At 31.2% G+C, this 22,021-nt stretch overlaps 1 protein-coding gene across 1 annotated transcript in view; it reads right to left on the bottom strand.

The window, feature by feature from the left end:
* LOC105620404 (transmembrane GTPase Marf) overlaps window positions 1-22,021 on the bottom strand; it is a 124,393-nt gene that overhangs the window by 49,095 nt on the left and 53,277 nt on the right. The window contains exons 4-5 of the mRNA XM_012201901.1: window positions 297-450; window positions 52-190 (exon numbers count right to left, since the gene is read on the bottom strand). Coding sequence (XP_012057291.1) covers window positions 52-190; window positions 297-450 — 293 coding nt within the window. The remainder of the gene's footprint in view (window positions 1-51; window positions 191-296; window positions 451-22,021) is intronic.

The raw sequence follows: 22,021 nt of genomic DNA on the forward strand, positions 1-22,021 counted from the left end.
AAAAAATAATATATATATATATATATATATAGAGATCTTTCGCTTTCTTACATTGCAATATGTTTGCCACGCTGAGAATGTTGTTCAAATTTAGTCTTTACTGCAGATTTTGAGATACATTCTTCAAATTTTTTTTCAAAATCTTGAAATTCAAAATATCGATTTTGGAAACCTTCTGCTAGCGCACCATCTGTATGTAGTATGAATAAATTAATTTATTTAAAATTAGTTAATCTAAAAATGATTTTAAATTGTAAAAAAACTATAAATAACATAAGTAATTTTGGAACACATACTATGAGCAGGTTGCCCACGTTGTTCTTGCATACGAGCTTGAAGAGTTTCTTTTGCAGAAATAAAAAAAACGCGTTCTTCAGCATCTTTTGGATTATAAACTTTTAATTCCCTTGATAAAAAATCAATAGCACGTTCTTGATGTTGTGCTCTTACCTACACATAAAACATATATAAATAAATTAAAATTTGTATTCGTAATTAAATAATATAATTCGTAATTTAATCGTAATATTAAGTATTGAATTTTATTGATATATTATTATTTTATAGGGGATTCAATTAGATAGTGTAGATGTATGCGTTTGTGCATTCAATCTGAAATATAACGAGAATAATTAAGCTCTAAACACAATGCGAGGTAACAGCAATAACAATAGCAATAGCGATAGCGATAGGAACAACATTAAGGAATGCATGTATCCGTGCACACAAAAGGGAACACAAAATAAGACAATAGTAATAAATTTTCGACGAGTTGGAATTCTATGTCTATCGCTTTATAGCCACCAATAGCTACCAATCAGCGTTCAGATATTTCATTATATTTATGTGTGTTATAATTTTGAAGTAGATGAAAGAATATACTACAATCTATATACGAGATCAGATTAATTGACATTTTTATTTCTTTCACGACATTGCAAAGGAAGGCGATAATTATATATCGTTTATTTCTCTACCATTCCTATTGCTATTCTTATCGCTGCCTCGCATTATGTTTAGGGCTTAATTGTTGTGAAAAATGACTTGTGTCATCTATTAACTAAGATTGATAAGAGTCCTTCTTTAATTTCATTTGTAATTGATAAAGTTACTAGAAAGTCCATGATTGGTTCAATAATGGACAGCAAATCAGAGTGTAGCACTAAAAATGTGTTTTTATGTTTTTATATACATAGTTCTTTTCTCGGGCTCTCATTGCTTTTGTAATTTTCTGTTTTATATTAATGATGATCTTCTCTTGTACGATTGACAAAATTCCCATTGTAGTCCGAATAAAAGATGTATAATTTAGTACAATTAAGTGTAATTTACATCATAATAATAATAAGATACTTAAACGAGTGAGTAAAGATTAGAGATAGAGAAAGCAAACTAAAGAAGAAGATAGGCACAAGGTGAAAAGGTTTTGGACATGTTTACAAGAATAAAGATTGAAGGTATGGCATCAAAGAACACAGGAAGTTCAAGTAAAACGGATAAGGGAAAGACAATAGAAAGTAAACAGAGAAAATTGTGCTTTGGGAAAAAAGAAGATTAAAATAAAGAAAAGAGAAATTGAGCAACAAAAATTGGTGGGCAACAGAAATTATATCAAGAAGAAAAGGGAAGTACAAAAAATATATAAAATATAGAGACAAGTTAGACAGACAGAAGTATGAGAAAAAAAAAGCTGAGAGAGTTGAAGAAGAGACAAAAAGAAAAAAGAGAAGAAGTGGAGCTGAAAAATCTGAAGAGAGAAGCAGATATCTGGAGATACAAAAATAATTCTGATAATACGGAATGTTTCAATTGCGTTTCAGGGACTTTCCAATGTTACAATTATGTATCATCACATTTGTAATATCTCTGAAACTATCTTCTTTATCTTCTTTAAAATATTACAATTACAATATTTCTATAATTACCTTGAATAAAATCTTATATCTGAAATGTTTCTGTATAGTTCTTTCATAAATGCAAAATTTCTGGGAGATTTCTAAAACCCCCAATTAATAAATGCAGATATAGCATCCGATCGATCACACACATATATACAAGATTCCAGAATAATCTCCAAATACTTCACACACACAGGACAGATAGAACGGACTAAACTGAATCAAAAAATCTATCATTTTGCAACTTTCCCCATAATCAACGAGATATTCACTTTTATTTCTCAAATAACTTCTCTAGGACATTTCCCCCCTAAGGTAATACAAAAAATATATATATCATTGCGACGGATAAGACACCCCCCCTCCTCCCCGCACTTCATGGGCACTGAAGTTACAAGGCTCAGGAACGCTTCTCTCAACACATACAGAAAAATATTACATAAATATTATTTATTATTTCAAGTAAATAATGTAAGTGTATTTTAAAATTATGTTATCAAGAAAATATTGTTTATAAAGATAATCATCACTCAAAAACAAAAAGAATAAAAGTTACATCTTCTCTTAGCACTAGAATATTTTTTTGCATATACGTACACAAATAATAATCGGCGCATCCAAAGAAAGATTTCGTCAATTCAAAGAAATGATTCTTTGTTGCGAAGAAAAAATTTCTTTAATTAATGTCATTTCTTTAATTTAAACATCACTTTTTTAAATCAAATAATTCAAAGATTTGGATATAGTTCTGAATGAACCTCAACCTCTTCTCGCGATTGATCTGAAATTTTACATATACAATAAGTTGTTTTTAATATAAGAAATAAAAAACCTATAATCTCAATTTTAATCTCAATTAGGAAATGAATAAAAAATTTTTATATTTATTGATTAAAATCCGGACTATCCTTTGAAACACACATTCTTCTTTACGTAGGAGTTGAAAGGACTGTGTCCAGTTTGGGCTCCGACTGAACAGCATTGAGAGTTAGGATCGTAGAGCATAAAAAAAGAATTAAAAAGTTCCATAACTTTAGTTAATTAAAAGTTAATAACTTTGTAAAATAAGTCCCTTGAGTACTACAACAGTTCGCTATTGTGACCATATATGTGTACCATGTAGGATTGGTTTTATTCGATTTCTCGAATTATCTAGTATATGGAATATGTTCAATCTTGACAAAGACGATAAATTTTTTTTGGACCCCTCCAAATGAATAGTTATAAGTGATATATATATTAATAGATGAAAAGGAGAAAGAGACATTCAAAGTATGAAACAAAAGATTTTAATTGACAAAAAGGCTGCGGCTCAGTATTTTTAACTATAACGTTTTCATCTCTTGTTTCACTGCGTTTTCTTTTATAATGACATCAACAGGTATGACATATATATTTAAATATGTTGAGTGGAGCTCTTGTGGAACTACTAGGCTCCAAGAAATCTAGCACTTCTTCAGCCAACAAATGTTTATGCGACTGATTTTTTTAAATATTTTTCACATTATCTACAGTGAATATCATCGCGATCAGTAGCTGCTTCAGAGTAAATCAGCTTTTGGTACGGTAATCCCTTTTGGTATAGTTTATCCTGATTCATACATTCGCCGCTTATCCATCCCCCCTCCTTCCAGGATGTCGCCGTAATTACAAGCAAATCCGAATTTCTGTGACATGATGGCACGAATCGCGACAGAAATTTAGCCAGATTAATAAACTGTATCAACATTTTAGATATTACTTCAATGTCTTTGGTCCGTTACTGCCGTCACCGCGGAGAGCTGTTCTGGGCGCAGAGAAATTGAATAAGACTAATGGTACATAGTCATAATATTAAATTTTGGAGTTCTAGCACTCAGAAAACTTTTTCTAAGTTTGACTTATGAAATTTTTGATTCTCTTTCGATACCTTAAAATTTTAGGCATGTCTCAAAGTCGTTCACCCGGGGCCCAATTTCTCCTATAAAACTAGGCACAATCTTTTGTTACTCAGAGATTTTCGGAGTCGCTAATGACGAATTTGACGTCAGATTTTCAAAATTCAAAATAACGGATCGATTTGCAAAATGTAACCTGATCAGAATGAAACCGGATACTCGGGAGGTTTTTGAAGTAGTCAATTATGAATCTGACCTCAGATTTTCGAAATTCAAAATGGCGGATCCAAAATGGCGGATCAATGCAAAAAAATGATTTGATCTTGATAATTATAAAATTGTATAATTTTGACTTCAAATTCATAATCACTTCAAATATTCATCAGTCATATTTGCAATTTTACTTTTTTGACTTCAGATTTGAATTTTTTGGATCTATCGATCATCAATAAAGACTATTTTAGATTGGTTCCATAAAAAAACGTTTTCGGGCAGATATTTATCGTTTTATTCGAATCATCCTACATGCCATAAGAACTATATATAGTTTACAATAAAATTGAAAACAAGACCTATTTATGTTAAATATTCACGAGTGCTAATGGTGCACAAGTGACAATTGCGCCACGAACGTGCGATAAATACAAACGATTAAATAATTGACGAAACAGATTAAATTAAATATACTCAACTTTACTTTTAAATAATTAATATAAAAGAAGATCCTGAACGAATATAAATAGTAAATTTAAGGCACGGAAGCTGTCGTCACCCGATATGCGGAATGCTGACAGGCCAAAAAGAACGTTTCAACGATGATCCGAAAAATCCTGAATATAAGCGCGACTGCGGACGCGGTCGTCGGTCAGAAATTTAAAGAAACTTGTCGTGTTATTCTGCCCGTCGTTTAAATGAATTTGTAACAGTATCTACCGCGTGGAAAATGCTAAGTGGAAATGTAACGAAATAATCACTGTTGTTATGTGTAAAGTTAAATATATTTTATATTTTAAAACTACAAAGCTACTATTCAATAATCCTCCGAAGTTCTCTGTGGATTCTGAACCGTGCCGTGAAATACCGGCACAACAATACATTACTTTAAATACGAAGCATCATTATGGTCTGAATGTTAAGATGTTGAACTATTATATATATTCATATAAATGAATTAATTTTAAAAAAATGATAATTGTGTGCCAATGATTATCGGACTTTCAACGCAATCAATCTGAAATATTAATAATCCTCCCAAATTTCCCAAATTAATCTTAAACAACTGCAACAAACTTATTGCAAAAAATATTGTCTCGGCCAGGAGTCGAACCCGGATCTCTTGCATTCCTAAGCCTTTAGACTACCGAGACCTTAGCAATATTCTTCACAATAACTTCACAATAACGATACGAATAGAGAGTTACGCATTGTAGACGAGCATGTATAAACAATAAGATTGGAAACAAAACCGTTTACCTTGATCAAAAAGTTCCCGAAATTCAAGTTCAGAAAATTCAAAATACAAGTTTTATTCATCAAAAGTGATATTGTCCCCTTCAAAGTACTCCCCATCGACTGCAACGCACTTATGCCAGCGCTTGATCCAGCTCTCGAAACATTTCTGGAACTCTATTGTCGGTATAACCATCAGAGACTTCGATTTTTCCATTACCTCCTTTCGGCTGTTAAAACGCGTAATGGTTTTTTCATGCCACTCATAAACGGCTGTTTTCTTTAGAGTATCACTGCCGAAACAGTTTCCCAACATTTCCAAGGTTTTCACACCATTGAATTTATTTTTAACGCAAAATTTAATACAAATTCGTTGTTGCAAATTCAACTCCATTTTTAAAACTGTAAAAAATACGTACAGAGATAGATGTACTCAAGACGGCGTAACTTTTACAAATGTCAAGCTATAGGTGATAATTAGGTGATAAAATTTGGTGGGAATGTTAATGATAGATGTGGCAACCTAACCAAAAAAACAGAACTCAAATCAGCTGACTCAGAGTATCACCTGGTGGTAATTCTGGGAACTTTTTGATCAAGGTAGTATGTTAAATACATTACTTTAAATACATTACTTTAAATACAAAGCGCCTACGGTCTGAATGTTAAGATGTTAAATTATTATGTATATATTCATATAAATAAATTAATATCAGAAATGATAATTATGGGTTATTAATATTTTAGATTGATTGCATTGAAAGTCCGACAATCATCGGCACGCAAATATTATTTCTTAATTCATTTATATAAATATATATAATAGTTCAACATTTTAATATTCAGACCGTAGTGGCGCTTCGTATTTAAAGTATATAATTTAGTTTATAAAACTAAATCTTATTATCAAATCCTACATTCTATAATAAGAATTTATAATAGAGATTTTAAAGGATAACGGTTATCCTTTAGGAATGACTTTTAATTATATTAATAAAAAAGGATTAAAAGTTTGGCTTATAAAAAATCTGCAATGGTAAATAACACTAGCTCAGATTACGTTGACATTGATGGAGTTTTAAGAAAGTTAATTTTCCTATATATAAGATCTATTTTTTTCAATAAAATTACTAAGTCCATTAATAAATCCACAAATATGATTGGCTATATGTACTTAAACAAACTAATAAATTTATCAAAGTTTATAAAGAAAAAATCAACATGATAGAAATAATAACCTTATATATAAAGTAAATTGTAATAACTGCGATGCTTCGTACGTTGACCAAACGAAGAGACAATTATAGACAAGAATTAAAGAACATCGCAATAATATAAAATTAGACCAGTCCAAATACTCTAAACATATCACGGAATCATAACTTTAATTGGGAAAAAGTTATCTTGATGGAAAAGTATGAGGAAAAACTATTCTTGATTTTGAAAAGAATTATCGTAAAAGAAATATTTCAGAATGATATATATATATTAAAGAACAAAAAAATTAAATTTAAATTTATGAAAGATACTGAGTTATTGAATAACTCTTATTTTAACATGACGATAAACTTGACAATATACATAAACATACATTGTCACCGTTTTGAAGATTCAGACTTGTTTTTACGTTCGATTTGACTTACTTTTATTTGACCTACACATTACATCAGTCTATTTTCAAATGAGTAATAGACAATATCTAATTTTTAATGTACTAGACCAGATCTCTGATTGAGAGTTTTAATTATAGTATTTTATATAACTTAATGTAAGTTATTATTTGATTCTGTACCTCTTATTCACACTAATAATATATTATTTTAATACATCTACAGAATATCATTCTACAGAATATCATAAAATACTTGTAACTAATGAATTTTCAAATCGCTTGATACAAGTCTGCGACAAATTGGCTTCTCGATTTCAACTGAAGAATTTAACAAAATTACTTTATCAAGGGATATAATGTAATCTACTGTTGACTGAAGTATTTAAATCTTCTTATCTTATTGTAATTTGTCATAATACTTTTTGACGTTTAAATTTTTTATATATTGACACTTCACCACTAATGATTTTTTTTAATTTTAATTTTTTTATTTGTTATTTATTTGGTTTGTTAATTTAATATTGTATTTCTGCGTTTTAACACTGAAGAAGGCTTTGTAAGCCGAAACATTTATGTATTTAGTATTTATATTCTTATGTTGATTTTATTAATTTAAAGTTATTCTAATTATAAGCTCAAAATAAATCACAATATTGTTTAATTTTGTAAAAAAATATACAAGCATTTTTACTCTAATTTTAAAATAATAACTTGAGTAAATGGTTCATGAGTAAATCAAGGTCTGAAGATCATATTGTATAAAAATGAAATATGTCACATACAATAATAACGGTGTTTAAGAGAGACTAGAAATTAGATGATACATATACGGCTTGCGGTGCCGCAATGGGTTAAGGAAATACAACTTTCCACGTGAAGCGATTCCCACCCAATCTCCCACCTGTCAAGAGACTTTCCAAGATCTACTAGAAGACTAAGCAAGATCTACCTGAATAAAAAGTCGTAAAATAAAAATTTTTTTTCCACGCATCACTTCCTTATGTATTACATTATATTTTGCTGACTTTTCTTCACTGTCACATTGACTCTATATATATATCTTTTAGAGGTTTTGCCAGCAATTTTAATATATGATACGATTTATCCACTGATGTTTCTTTTTATTCGATTCACAGATACTATTAAAAAACAACTTTTCTTTCTTTCTTATAATTTAATATATAATACTTTTATATCTCTTTGACATACAATATGACTATTTGATTTTTATTTTTTTATAATTTAATATACTTTAAAAAAACGAGAAAAAAATGAGCTAAAAATTATTCAATATTACATAGTTCATGTAGAATATAAGAGTAATATAAGAATTGGAACATAAGTAAAAAAAAAACAATTAAATCCTTTAGTTAAGATTTAATACAATGTGTTAGCAATAAACAAAACAGACGTTTCGATTGCGATCGGATCATTATCAATATTAACAACATATAGAATATTATAAACGGTAAAAATATAAAATTATATTAGGTGTGGAAAAAAGTTCGTGGCGTTTTTTAATCTAACGGGAAAAACGCCACGAACTTTTTAATACTTCGCTCTTTCTAACAAATGATGGTAACATTAATCGATTGAAATCCTGTTCGCAATTATATTATAGTTTGAAGACAGTCGTCGCATGATAATAGATAATAGATAATATCATCAATCATTAAATAATTTGAAATATGGTCTTTAATATGTTGTAAAATCATATTAAAGGAGAATGAACGCACGCAATTGAATTTTGTCCTGAAGGCAAAATGTAATGTATAAGAATCATGTCAATGAAAAATTATTGATACAATTAAAAACAAAGAAATTGATGAGAATAGCAAAAGAAACAATATGATAAAATCAGTAAAAAATTATTGTTATAATTGAAAACAAAGAAATTGATAAGAATAGCAATATAATACAGTTAGTGAAGAATTATTGATATTATTAAAAACAAAGAAATTGATAAGAATAGTAAAAGAAATAATATAATACAGTGAGATGATACAATACAAACATTAATAAAGTTAATTTTATATAATGTATGTTTTATATATTATAATATAAAATTATAATTCAGTAACAATTGAAATTAATAGGAATAAATACCTTTAATGTAAAAACGAAGTTAGTTCAATAAAAAATGAAATATGTTTCTATCGCAGAAAATGGGTTAGAATTAGACAATGCGATAAGAGCAAAAACAATAATGTCTCTTCAGTGTTGAAACATTATAAAATTAAAAATTGACATTCAAAGAAGAAAGGAAAAGATTAGTTGGAATTAGTTGGAAAATAGTAGGAAATGGGAACTAAGAATGGATAGAAATGTAGATGAAGGCGGAGGGGAAAAAGAATAGGAAGACAACAAGAAAGAAAAGGAATTAAAAAGGGAAGAAGGATACAATCTGTGGATAAGATTCGGGCAATAATTCTGTATCATTTTGTTTATTTAAGCCCTGTTTTTGTCTTTTTATGTGAATCATTTCAGATATCAATCTCTTATTATAGAAAAATTTACTGTCTAAAATTTTAACTTCATTCCATCTGAAATTTATACGGTAGTCGGATATGACAGATGGAGAACCAATTTTTTTGTTAATATCTAAGATATGTTCACGTATTCAATATTCTCGTATCCAATTTTCTTTTTGTTTGACCAACATAGCTGGCCTCATAATTATATAAAATCTTATATGTAATATTTTGATTAGAAAGCAATTCTAATTTATCTTTTTCTCTCTTTATAAAACTTTTTAAAGTATTAGAAAATGCTAATTTCCAATGAAACATGTTAGATATAGGTGAAAGACTTTCGGAGATAGATATAAGGAACTGTGAAAATTTTTCTTTGATTTGTAGATTATGTATGATATGTTTATTTTGTATGTGAAATTGTAACCGTTTATTTATTGTAGAAAAAATAGAGAGAGAGAATAACCTTTATTAAGAAAAATATGAATTGCATCCGTTATATTCTTATGTTGAAATCGAAGATGTGATAATTGAACTATTTTATTTACATAACTAATGATGTCTTTTTTGTGACAAAGAGAGTGATTGAAATGGAAATTAAGAAATCTTCCAGAAAATTGCTTTATGATATGTGTTGAAAATAATTCTCTGACTATCAATAACCAAAGTTATGTCAAGAAAATTCAATCTGTTGTCAATGCCAAATTCCATAATAAATTGCAACCGTGTATGTAAAGAATTAAAAGTATTAAGTCATCAATAGTATCAGATGAAAGTGCGAGAATGATGTCATCGACATATCTGTAGTAAAATAATGATTGTGTTTTTAATTTTTTGTGATGGCCAATTTTTCCAAATTCTGCATTATAATATCAGCAATAACAGGAGATAACAATGAACCTGTTGGAATACCAAAAACTTGTGTGGAGGAACTAACAAGGAAAGTTTTACAACTGTCTGGAACCGATTTGATTCTCCATAGAATATGTTATCAAATACGAAAAATCTAAGAGACACGTGCGCTAACTCATGTTTAAAGGATGAAATACCCCTTTGAAAAAAAACGATATTTTTCTTTCGAGCCGAATATCGTCGGAAGTATAAAAGATAGAAAAAAATTTTTTAAATAAAAGTTGTACGGTTTGAAGAATACTTTAAAGTTATAAAAAAAATTTTTTTGTTTAACAAAATATCCGTACCACTCGTAATTTTCTTAAATTTTCAATTTTTTGTACCAAATTAAAGATTTTTTTTTACAAATTCAGCCATGTGTAATAAAGCTACATTACGACATATTTCATCATCATTTTCGAGAATTAATTATTAGTGTTTTTGTATATACGCCATGCTTATATACGTAAGTAATTGTCGTTGGAACAATAAAATATATGAAAAGATGTCTTAAGTAAAATTTGTATAGTTTTTTACACGTGTGTGTATTTAGATTTTGTAAATATATATTTTTAAGATATATATATATATATACATCTTAATTGGTTATATATATATATATATATATATATACATACATACATACATTATATTAACTATATTATTATACATACACATATATTAATCCTGTTATTATTTCTTTGACATTTAATTTCTTCCATGAATAAAAATTAAAAACAATTTTATTCCAAATCCATTCTTTTATAATAAAATTATTATATAAGATTGGTATCTTTAAAAAATAAATTTAAAAAAAATTGTTGTATTTAAAATTACATTAAATTGTTAGAAAATCTCACGTCTAAAGAATTCATCACGTATAAAAAAACTATACAAATTTTACTTAAAACATTTTTTCATATATCTTACTGTTCCGACTAGAATATCTGAACTAGAAACATCTGAAGATCTATCTGCGGCTCGGGAAGCAATTGAAAAAAAAAATTATATTGCAAATAATTTGTAATATAAAGTAATATAAGTAATGAAAATAGGATTAAAGTATATAAAGTAAACAAAATAAACAAACATATGTATGTAAAAATGAAAATTTATTATTAATAATAACATTACATAGTTACATTTTCATAAGAAATTGTTTTAAAAGTTCGTTTCTTTCTTTTTGAATTGAATTGTTTTCTTTTTAGCAACTATTCCATCGCTTTTATTTGTTCCTGTTCAACTGCAACCAATTTTTTTCTCACATTGTAAACCTCCTTTCAATCTTTTCTTTTTTGGCCACTTTTTAATGGAATACGTCCGGAAACTGAATCTGACTTTCTACTGAACTCGGTCTATCATTTAAATATTCATTTTCTAACGTGTAATTAGAATTACTATTTATTATTGACATCGATATCTAATTCTACAAATGAACCAGCAGCAACCGGATTAGACAATGGCGAAGATCTTGCATTCTAATAGAAGAAATGCAGTTCATTGAGAGACTACTTGGACAAGGCGTGGATCGGCTAAAATTTGTTGAAATGCTCCTTGATCTTGACACACTTGTAAATGCCTATCTATGACTTGACTGAACGAGGATATTGTCGAACCGAAGTTTTATGAAAAAAAATTTCCAATCAATAGAATGACATCCATTCCCGCAACATGTTGAGAGAGCGATGCGGAAAATACGCCATTCAGCGGATAATTTCTCTTTACTGTTGAATGAGCCCATTGTTTAGCTCATTAATTAATTAATTAAGTGATTAGATAATAACTGGGTGGTAATTTATGATATAAGTATTTATGTATACATTCAAGATAAATATAACAAATAGACAGTATAAGAATATTCACGTAGCAGTTTTACGTTCAGTCAGTGCAGTAGTTTTATAACCATCTATGCAATTTGTTAAATTGTTTTTATATTACGATTCAAAGCCAAGTTTAATTTTCAGAAATGATTATCAATTCGCTTTAATGATATCAGACTTTTATTAGCATCTATAATAATTCAATATATCTAACGGAAACACCAGTAACTGAAGCAGAAATAAAACTAAAAGAAAATATACAAAAATTATTGCTGGATAGCATTTTTCACTATAATAGATTGGAAGTAACAGAAGAAACCTATCTCGATTATCAAGAATCTTATAAATTACATAAATCTGAAATAATTGAAGATGATGAAGAAGATGAATGAAGTGAAGATAATTTAAATTCTCATCCTCAATGTTCAAATAATGACGCAGACTTTGACAGTTCTTATAAAAGAGTTCTTATAAAAAGTTCTTATAAAAGCTGTTGAGTATTGACGGAATTGGGACATTAATGAAAAAAATAAAAAAAAGGAATCGTCCGCTAAAATCAGTACAAAATAAATTCAGAAGAGTCATCTGAACATCAATTAAGACGAAGAATAATTACATTCAGATGAAAATCGTACAGAAAAATTATCTTACATCTCCAAATTTATACATGATAAATTTACTGCAGTTATTGACTCAAGAGTTCATGATATCGATCTGCAAAGATGGGCTTTACAAGCTCTCAAGAAGAAATAGGAAATTTTAAATCCTACATTTAAAGCACCTCACAGTTGGATATCAATATTCCAAAAATCCCACCGAATTGTTTCGAGAAAAATTACGAAATTTACTAGAAGAACAATAGAAGATTCCATCGAGTTGCAAAATATAGTTAATGATTTTCTGAAAACATTGAAACCACTTATCGAACAGTTCGAATCTAAAAATGTTTTTAATTCTGATCAAAGTGGTTTCCAATTGGAAATTCATTCTGGAAGATCATTGTCTAATGAAGGAATAAAGAAAGTAGAGGGTGTATCTATATCATCAGCACTCATACACCATACAACCAATAATATCATGTAATGGAAATTATCTGTCATTTTTATAGTTTAAAAGAAACTAATGATATATTTGGACCAAGAGTACAAGAAACCTTATTTACATCAATAAATGTTATTGTAAAAGTAGTCGAAATTTGGTAAAATGACTTCAGATAATTAAATAAATTTTCTTTTACAGTACATTTTCAAATACTGTTTTACTATTAAAAAGTAAACATAAATTTGCATAAACGGAATAATATAATGAAATTATAAATCTCATTTCTGTGATATATTTTATATTTTATTTAAGAATCTCATAACTGTCATAAAATAGTTATTAATTTAACATTTATATTTCTTACAGATCATTTTAAAATGTGATTAGAAAAAGTTTATTTTCCAAACATTGGTTCTAATAATTCTTCTTATCGATTCATGGACTGGACATTGTCCCAATATATTATTTCAGATTTAACACAGGAAAACATATTACAACTGTGATTATACCGAAAGGCACTACAGGGAAAACATTAGATGTTTACGGATTTAGAATTTGAAAAAATTTTGTTAAAAGATTTCAGATAATGTTTTATTATTAGAAAGTATAATAATAATATAAATTTATTTAATGAACGAAATAATATAATAAAATTATAATCTCTGATACATAATCAATTTTCATTCTCGCGATATCATAACTTATTTAAATATTCGTGGTTTAAAAGATTATACAAACGAATCAGAAGAATTTGAAAATCTAGTAGAATTTAGTTTTGACAAAAGTTCAACAACATGTGATATCGAAAATTACAGTAATATAGCTGTAGTAAAATATTCATGATGCAAGAAATCATATTATGTTTAAAATATTTTTTCATCGAATATCATTATTGTAATGAGAAAAATGATGAATAAACAAAATATAAATTTATTGTGTATAAACACTTAGAAATTATTTCATTATTAAGTATACGTTTTGAAATGATGATGATTATGGAAGCGTTAATAATTAATTCTCAAAAATGATATGTCGTAATGTAATTTTATTACACATGGCTGAATTTGTAAAAAAATAATCTTTAATTTGATAAAAAAAATTAAAAATTTAAGAAATTACGGAAGGTGGAGATATTTTGTTAAACAAAAAAAAATTCTATTATAACTTTGAAGTACTCTTGAAACCATACAATTTTTATTTAAAAAATGTTTTTCTCTCTTTTATAATACTTTCGACGATATTCGGCTCGAAAGAAAAATATCGTTTTTTTTTTTTTTCAAAGGGGTGTTTCATCCCTTACACATGAGTTAGCGCACGTGTCTCTTAGATTTTCGTGTTTCACAACATATTTCATGGAGAATCAAATCGGTTCCGGACAATTAAAATTTCTCTTATAAGTCCAATTTGAGACAAAAATTAAGAAATTTTATGCGGACTCTAATATTTATACTTATTAGTTTGACTAAATTACATAATTCTTTAAGTAAATAGCAGTATTAATATCAAATTTATTTATTTCTAATAAAGGAAAAAGTAAATGGATATTCTTAAATATAATGCATTTGTTACGTCCAAGCTCCCTCAGCATGCAGAGCTGAGGGAATAAACACAAGAACCAAACTGTTTGGATCGCGTCCAAGCTCCGGACCGCAAGGAAGCTAGGAGAAGGAGCGACTCAAACGGGAGGCATTTCGCTTCCTGAGGCTCTTGAGAAGCCGAAGGGGAAGCCGAAAGCTTCTCTCGAAGCCTCTCTCGAGGCCGGAGGTTGATGCTCCGCTGAGCAGACTCCACGAGTCGAACGCACTCGTTAAAGGGCCGAATCTGGGTCAGTGTGGCGCACTTTTACGCCAGATGTGCCAGTTCGTGCCCTTCTTTTCGATCTTGGAAATGAATCCAAGTGAAAGAAGCAATCGCAGGCTAACGCCTATGAATACAAGGAGGTGTTGCTTGAATTAAAATAGTCTTTTGATTACATAATATAATTAAAGATTGTCATTACATAATATAAGTTATTATTACATAATTAAATTATCATTATATAATTACATTTGGTTATCCGTTTTTTTTTGTTAAAACAATATGTATGTGTAAGTGTGGAAAATAGAACGAATTGAAAATTAAATTTATATATTTGTAATTAATAATTGGAGAGCGGATGAATAATCAATAGGGGGAATTAAGGTTTCTGCAGGTATCATGAAGGGAAATGATGGACAGTTTTGGAGATAGCAGAATAATGACGATTAGGAGGGGGGAGGAATGTCCAGTAAGAGAGATCATCTATAGTGATAATCGTGTGGGAATTAGGAAATTCAAGAGAAAAGAAAGGGAATTGGTCGTTGAGAGGATCGGGAAATTGGAAATCGACGTCCGAGACAGACTATGGACTTGGATATGACGAAAGGAAATCGGAAGGAAAATCGAGGAATTCGTTCAGATGTGTGGTGAGGGTTGGTACGGGGGAATAGGAGATGTCTATCGGTGGAGGAAGAATAGGCAGGGGGGAAGGTGATGCTGGAGGAAGGTGTCTCTATTGCGTTTTGATTCTCCGATGGTCGAGCGCTAGGGATGCAATCGCAGAGGCGACGGTCGGGCGTGGGTAGGGTCCTGTTCCGGACTACCCGTGAGCGAACGACGACGATAATGCTACGTTGAGGAATAATAATCCCGTTAGAACGCATTGCAACATTCATTTATTTAATATGGGGCAAAAGAAGAAACAAGAAAAAAACGACAAGAAAAAACAAATAAGATGATAATGATAATTGCAATAGGGAGAGAAATAGAAGAGACAAAAAAGGAGGGGGAGGGGAAGGGGTTCATTTACTATTTGTAACGACTGGGATGAAGTTGGTTGAAAAAAGATAAGTTGTTCCTAATAACAAGCTACGGGTTTCTCAGGACTGAAGGTGTTGCTCGAAGGCGATGATGATACAATCTAGTGTTCTCAATCTACAATCTAGCTTCTGGTTCTATTACATTGACTCGATATTTATATATATATATATTTTTGCTGCGACCGAATTATTATAGAGCGAAACAATTGAACCGAACTAAAGACCAGAGTGATTAATCAAAAGCTTGTGACTCTCTGAGAGAATCAAAGTGACTACTGAGGAAAGAATTCTCCCCGAGGACCGCGGAATCGCGGTTTATACCAATTCTCCCTTGGTTGGTAAAGATCTAGTTAAGTGATGGGACATTTCTGGCTTCTGGATTGATCAAGATTTGTGGTATATTGTGGAGAAGGAAAGGAGTCTATCTTACATCAACAAATATCAATCATATTTTTACGATTATTTTTCTTCTTAAATTATGGAGAAATGCACATATAGTGGATAAAAGCGCATAAGAGCGCATGTGCAGTGTCGGCACGAGACCAAACACTTCCCCTGGATGTCATGTGTCACTTTTGTATTTTATGGTCGCGGGCATCGTGAGAATCGCGACTTCACTGTTAGGAAAATGTCTAGGCGTCAGCCTCGCTTTTCACTGACATTAATCGTCTTCTTAATAGTGGTATCCAAGGAGGGTGTCATCGATGTCGCATTAGTCTCTCACATCCATCGATTCCCATCTTAACTGACATTAACGAGGAAATACTGGAGTCTTTGCTTTTAATTTTTCGTGAGAAAGATTTTTATTACTTTTTAACTGTCTTATGTATTGATAACGCAAGGTCTCCGTAAAAAAAGAAAAAAAAAAGGTTGCGAGAGTTCATTGGACGTTACATATTATTTCGTTCACATGTATTAAAATATCTATTAGTAATAAGGCTCATAAAATTTAAAAAAAAATCACGATCAAAACGTCTTTTTTTGTATGTTGCTAGCATATTGCATTAAATCTTAACTAAAGGCTATAATTGTTTTTCTTTACTTAAGTTCCAATACTTATGTCATTTATATTCTACATGAACTATGTAATTGAATAATTTTTGGCTCATAGCCCTTTTTTTAAATTTTCTGAGTCTTATACTAATAGATATTTTATATTGAATCTATTACTAATAAATATTTTAATATACTTTCAAATTTATATCTTTTTGATATCCAATATAACTGTTTGATTTTTATGCTTTATCATTTAATGATTGACCAACACATAATTTAGACTGTGTTTATATAATTTAAATAGAATTTGGGAATCTTGTGAAGGTCTGAGATGGATCTGATCTGATGTGATTGCAAATTAAGTAACAATAATTTTCGCATTTAACGACGCTATGTTATAAATATACAATGACAAAGAGAAAGAAAAATCTTTTCGTGGAATATGTTAACGACGGATATTTATGTTATTATAAATATTTTGTAGATAATTTTGTAAATAGCGGTTAATAAGTTTGATTTGCGATATTGAGAATGACCAGATATGTGATCGAAATATTTATCGAGAAATGTTTATATGTAAAGTGTTATGAATAAATTTGAGTATATTTAATAAATCGGTTTCAGCAATCATTTATTTAATCGTTTATATTTATCGCACGTTCGTGGTGCAATTGTCACTTGTGCAATTAGCACTCATGATATCCCTCCCTCCTTGAAAAAAGGAAACAAGGATGGAGTTTCCTTAATTCGTTCTATTATCTTAGAAAATTTTTCTCGATATACAATTTTTCTTACATCGTTTCTTAATATTAATATAACATGGCGTCGTCGCTACGCCTTTACATTTCTGCGTTTTGCCGCCTTAGTCTCCACTTATTAACTACATATAGTGTAATATATACGATATTAATTACAATTAAAGTAGCAGTACCTGCTCCTACGGGATACATTATGTATTTATTGTTGAACATGATTGTTACTATCTCCGTCTATCTACTATTGTTACTATATTCTTTTGTGATAGTGTCTCCTTGTCTTCTTTGTTATCGTCCTTCCTATCTTTTGACTGAACATTGTGCATGCATTCGTCGCTTCGGATCGGATTTCGACTCAGAGCATCTGCGTTGGTATTACTCTTACCAGTTTTATGTATGATCTTATAGTCATATTCTTCTAATTTCAATTTCCAGCGCATTAATCTCCAGCCTGGATCATTTACATTAAAAAGCTAGACTAATAGTCTGTGATTGATTTACGATAGTAAAAATCGTACTATATAGATATAGGCAAAAATATTTGACAGTTCAGACTATTGCTAACAATTCTTTCTTCGTTATAATTTCGTTCGGTTTATTTAATATTCTGCTTGCGTAAGCAATCGGACGGTCTTGACCTACGGCCTTGTAGTACGGCTCCAATTGCAAGATCCGATGCGTCAGTAGTTACCAGGAATTCTCGTGAAATCCGGGTAATTTAATATAGACTGTTATGAGCTTTTAATAATTCGAATGCGTTCTGTTGTTCCATTTTCCAGTCGAATGTAATCCCCTTTTTAGTCAAGCTTGTTAGAGGTTTTGCAAGTTTTGAAAAATTTTCGATGAAATTTCTGTAGCAAATCAGATAAACGATATCTTGTATATCTTTAATTTTCTTCGGCACAGGAAAATCCGTTACAACGCTTAATTTACTCGGATGTATTCCTTCTTTGGTTATTATATGTCCGAGATATATTTATATATATTTCCTTTCGTAGGAACTCGCACTTGTCTGGTTGTAGTTTCAAATTATATTTGCGTTGTCGTTGCATTACTCGACGCTTATTATGTTCCTCTAGGCTCAGTCCGTAAATAATTATATCTAGGTACACGAGGCATCTCAAACCTTGTATTCCCGCTAATATTGCGTTCATTAGTCTTTGAAACATCGCGGATACATTTCTTAACGGCATTCGGTTAAATTCATAATGCCCGTGATAGAGAAGGCAGTTTTATTTTTATGTTACTTACTTGTCATACTTACGAATTTGGTGATATCCTGATGCTAAATCCAGTGTAGAGAAATATTTGGCATTTCCTGATCTAAAATGTCGGTTATGTTTGGTAGAGAAAGTCGCCTATTGTTAATTCGTTAAGCATCCTGAAATCTACCACTACTCTAAGTTTTTGTTTTCCTGAAGCGTCGCTCTTTTTTAGAATGACCAGTAGTGGCGCGCTCCACTGACTCGCGCTGACTAATAATATCGTCTTGTAGCATCTTCTTTATTTGTTTATTTTTTCCTTATATTTTGCCGACAACCGATAAGGTCATACACTATCGGTGCACGTATTAATTTCATACGCTACCGCTGTTGTGTGCGTTAATATATCTCCTTCTAGGTGAAAAATGTCATTAAAGTTCTCGCATATTGCTCGATGGTTTTCTTTTCTTCCTTGTTTAAATGCTCAATTCTTATCTGCTTTCGTACACGCTCGTGTCGCGGTAGTGTGCCGCTTTCGTTACCTGTCTTTTGCAGTGTGTGTATGTTTTCTCGGTCACTCGCTCATAATTCTTCTATTATTATACGAGTAGCGTAATTATTTCGACGTTTTCTCCCGTCGTATTTAACATGGTGATTGAACATGTATATTCGTCGGGTGCTAGGCAATTCCCGATAAATATTCCTGGTCTAGCTTCCTCTGATTTGATTATTCCTACATGATTCTTATTTGACTCGCACTATCGTTTTGCTGCGGGGGGTCAATGTTATTTTCCTGTACGTGGAGTTTCAAAATTATCCCGTCAATTTGCAAGTATTTTTCTGATCGCTTCTAATTTTGTAGAAAATCCATTCCGAGGATCATAATCGACAAGGAAATCATTTCTCACGACATGCATGGTCAAATTTTCTTGTCGCCTCAACGCACCGTAGCTCTTATTTTTCCGATTGTCTTTATTTGATGTCACGCCAGTGAGGGCCATTGGCTTTTCTCGTATAAGTGTCTAGCCTTTTAGATTTCTTACTTTAATTAAAGTAAGTGTAGCTCCAGTATCCAAGTAGATTTATCCGACCCTTCTTCATTTCTTTCGGTAATATTACAAGTCTAAGACTGGTATTCGCATATTTCCCGGTCACTTGTGTAATTTGATGCTCATTAGCGATTCGCGTTTTTCGTATCCTCCTTTTCTCCTTTTCTTCTTCGCTGCTAGCGTACAAGAATTCTTCGCTCTCGCTTTATTGCTTATTTCGTCTGCAATGTTTACACGCTTCGTCTTACGATCGGTCTCTCATCGGTGTCTCACTTCGCTCCTTGTTGGGCCATCCTTTCAGCATTTCTTTTATGTCCTGCTTTCTCGCAAAATTTCTCGATGGCATTTATACTTGCTGATTTATCAGCTCAGGGCTGAATGAGAATCTGTTAGCGTAATGGCTTGACTGACAGTCTCGCCCATAATGGTCTACTTTTCCGCATTTGCTACACTGTACACTCGAATTTTTTGAGTTTTGACTTTGATCATACTTATTGCGATCATTATTATTCGCTCAAGGGGTAGGCCCTTTTACGCGTTCTTCTGCGCTTGCTGCATTGATAGCTTCTTGCAGACTTGAATATTTTTGTGATCGTATTAGTTTAATCTTCGCGCAGTCCCAGTTCGAAATTTAATAAAGTTTGATTCTGAATTGTTTCCAGAATGGCTCGCTTCTATTTTCTCGTTTCTCGATCAACGACTTGTATAGCTCCATAGCTAAAGTCCACACGTTGTCCATAAGTGTGAGCGCTTTCGTCTGCCTTTTGTTTTAAAGTTAAATTCTAACTTGTAAGTATGATGTTCCACATTTTCTTAAGTAGTTAGCTTCTATCTCTACCGTAAATGTTCGAAGTCTACCACGCTTCTAGTTTGGAAATCTAAATCTAGAAGTTTCAATTTCGTATTTAATATTTCTTCTAATAAGGCTGATTTTTCCGCGAAATTGATCTTCTCCATCGCATACTAGCGCTTATGAATTCCTGCATTTTTTGACGCGAATGTCCGTCTATTTCCGATATCAAACTCCGTGCATCTTTTAATCTTAAATATCCCGGGTCGATTTCTTGCTTCCCGCACGAGTCGATTTCTTGCTTCCCGCACGTCTTCCTGTATCCGTCCGTATGTGATGTTTAACATTTTATCGTGGGGGGTATTAGTCGGACGTTTTCGCGATCGTAATGCAATTTCCATCCAACTTATTCTATCTTGCAATCCCTAATTGCTTCCATTATTCTATCTAATATTTCCTCTTGCCTAGTTTGAATTGATGCTTTGTGCGCGGGTTTTCCTATAGTATCTCTGAGACGACCTATCTTTGCTTCTATTTCCACGTTCGCTACCGGCGTGTTGTTCGCGATCTCACTATTCTCGTGGGAGGTTGATGGTTGATGCGTCGCCATATCTCCTGGTATCGAATTAGTACGTGCATTTACAAATAAATTATTCTCGTATGAAATTAATGAGGGTTCTCGTTGTTCTATCCTATTAACAGTTAGTAAACTGTGATCTAAATCCACGAATGGAAATACACGTTCGATAACAATATTCGGATGAGGTTCCGAATAGGATGCGCTATCGCTTGTATATCGCGGTTTCAACACGCGGCACACGTTGTCGCGTATGTCTCGCACAGCTTCTTCGATAATCCGCACAGGGTTTATTTGGCTAGTTCTAGGACACCTTGATACAGGCTCGATATTCACGAAGGTATGAAACGCTATGCCTGTCGCAATTGTTTTCGCTTCCGGATATTTATCCGTTTACAATGATTACAATAAGGTTTTTCGGACTTACATTAAAGTGGTTAATCGCATATTACTTGTCCGCTTTGTTGCCTGACGTATGCTGAGTTATCGTGTGATAGGTCGTGCCTCTCGGATTACGTTGTTATCTGCGTCCTGATCGTCGGCTGTTATACCGAGTGCTCATCTTGAATGGAGATCTAGCTTCTTCCTTGTTTTAACTGATCCACTCTATTTATAGACTGTTGCTATTATCATCGCCGTTCCAGGGTCCTGAGTCAGGTATGTGGATCCCACTTGCCATCAATTTGTTGTGCCGATATTTCACGGCACGGTTCGGAATCTATACACTTCGGAGGGGTGATCGATCAATAGTTTTTA

The sequence above is a fragment of the Atta cephalotes genome, assembly GCF_000143395.1.
Source record: "Atta cephalotes unplaced genomic scaffold scaffold00026, whole genome shotgun sequence".
NCBI lineage: Eukaryota > Metazoa > Arthropoda > Insecta > Hymenoptera > Formicidae > Atta > Atta cephalotes.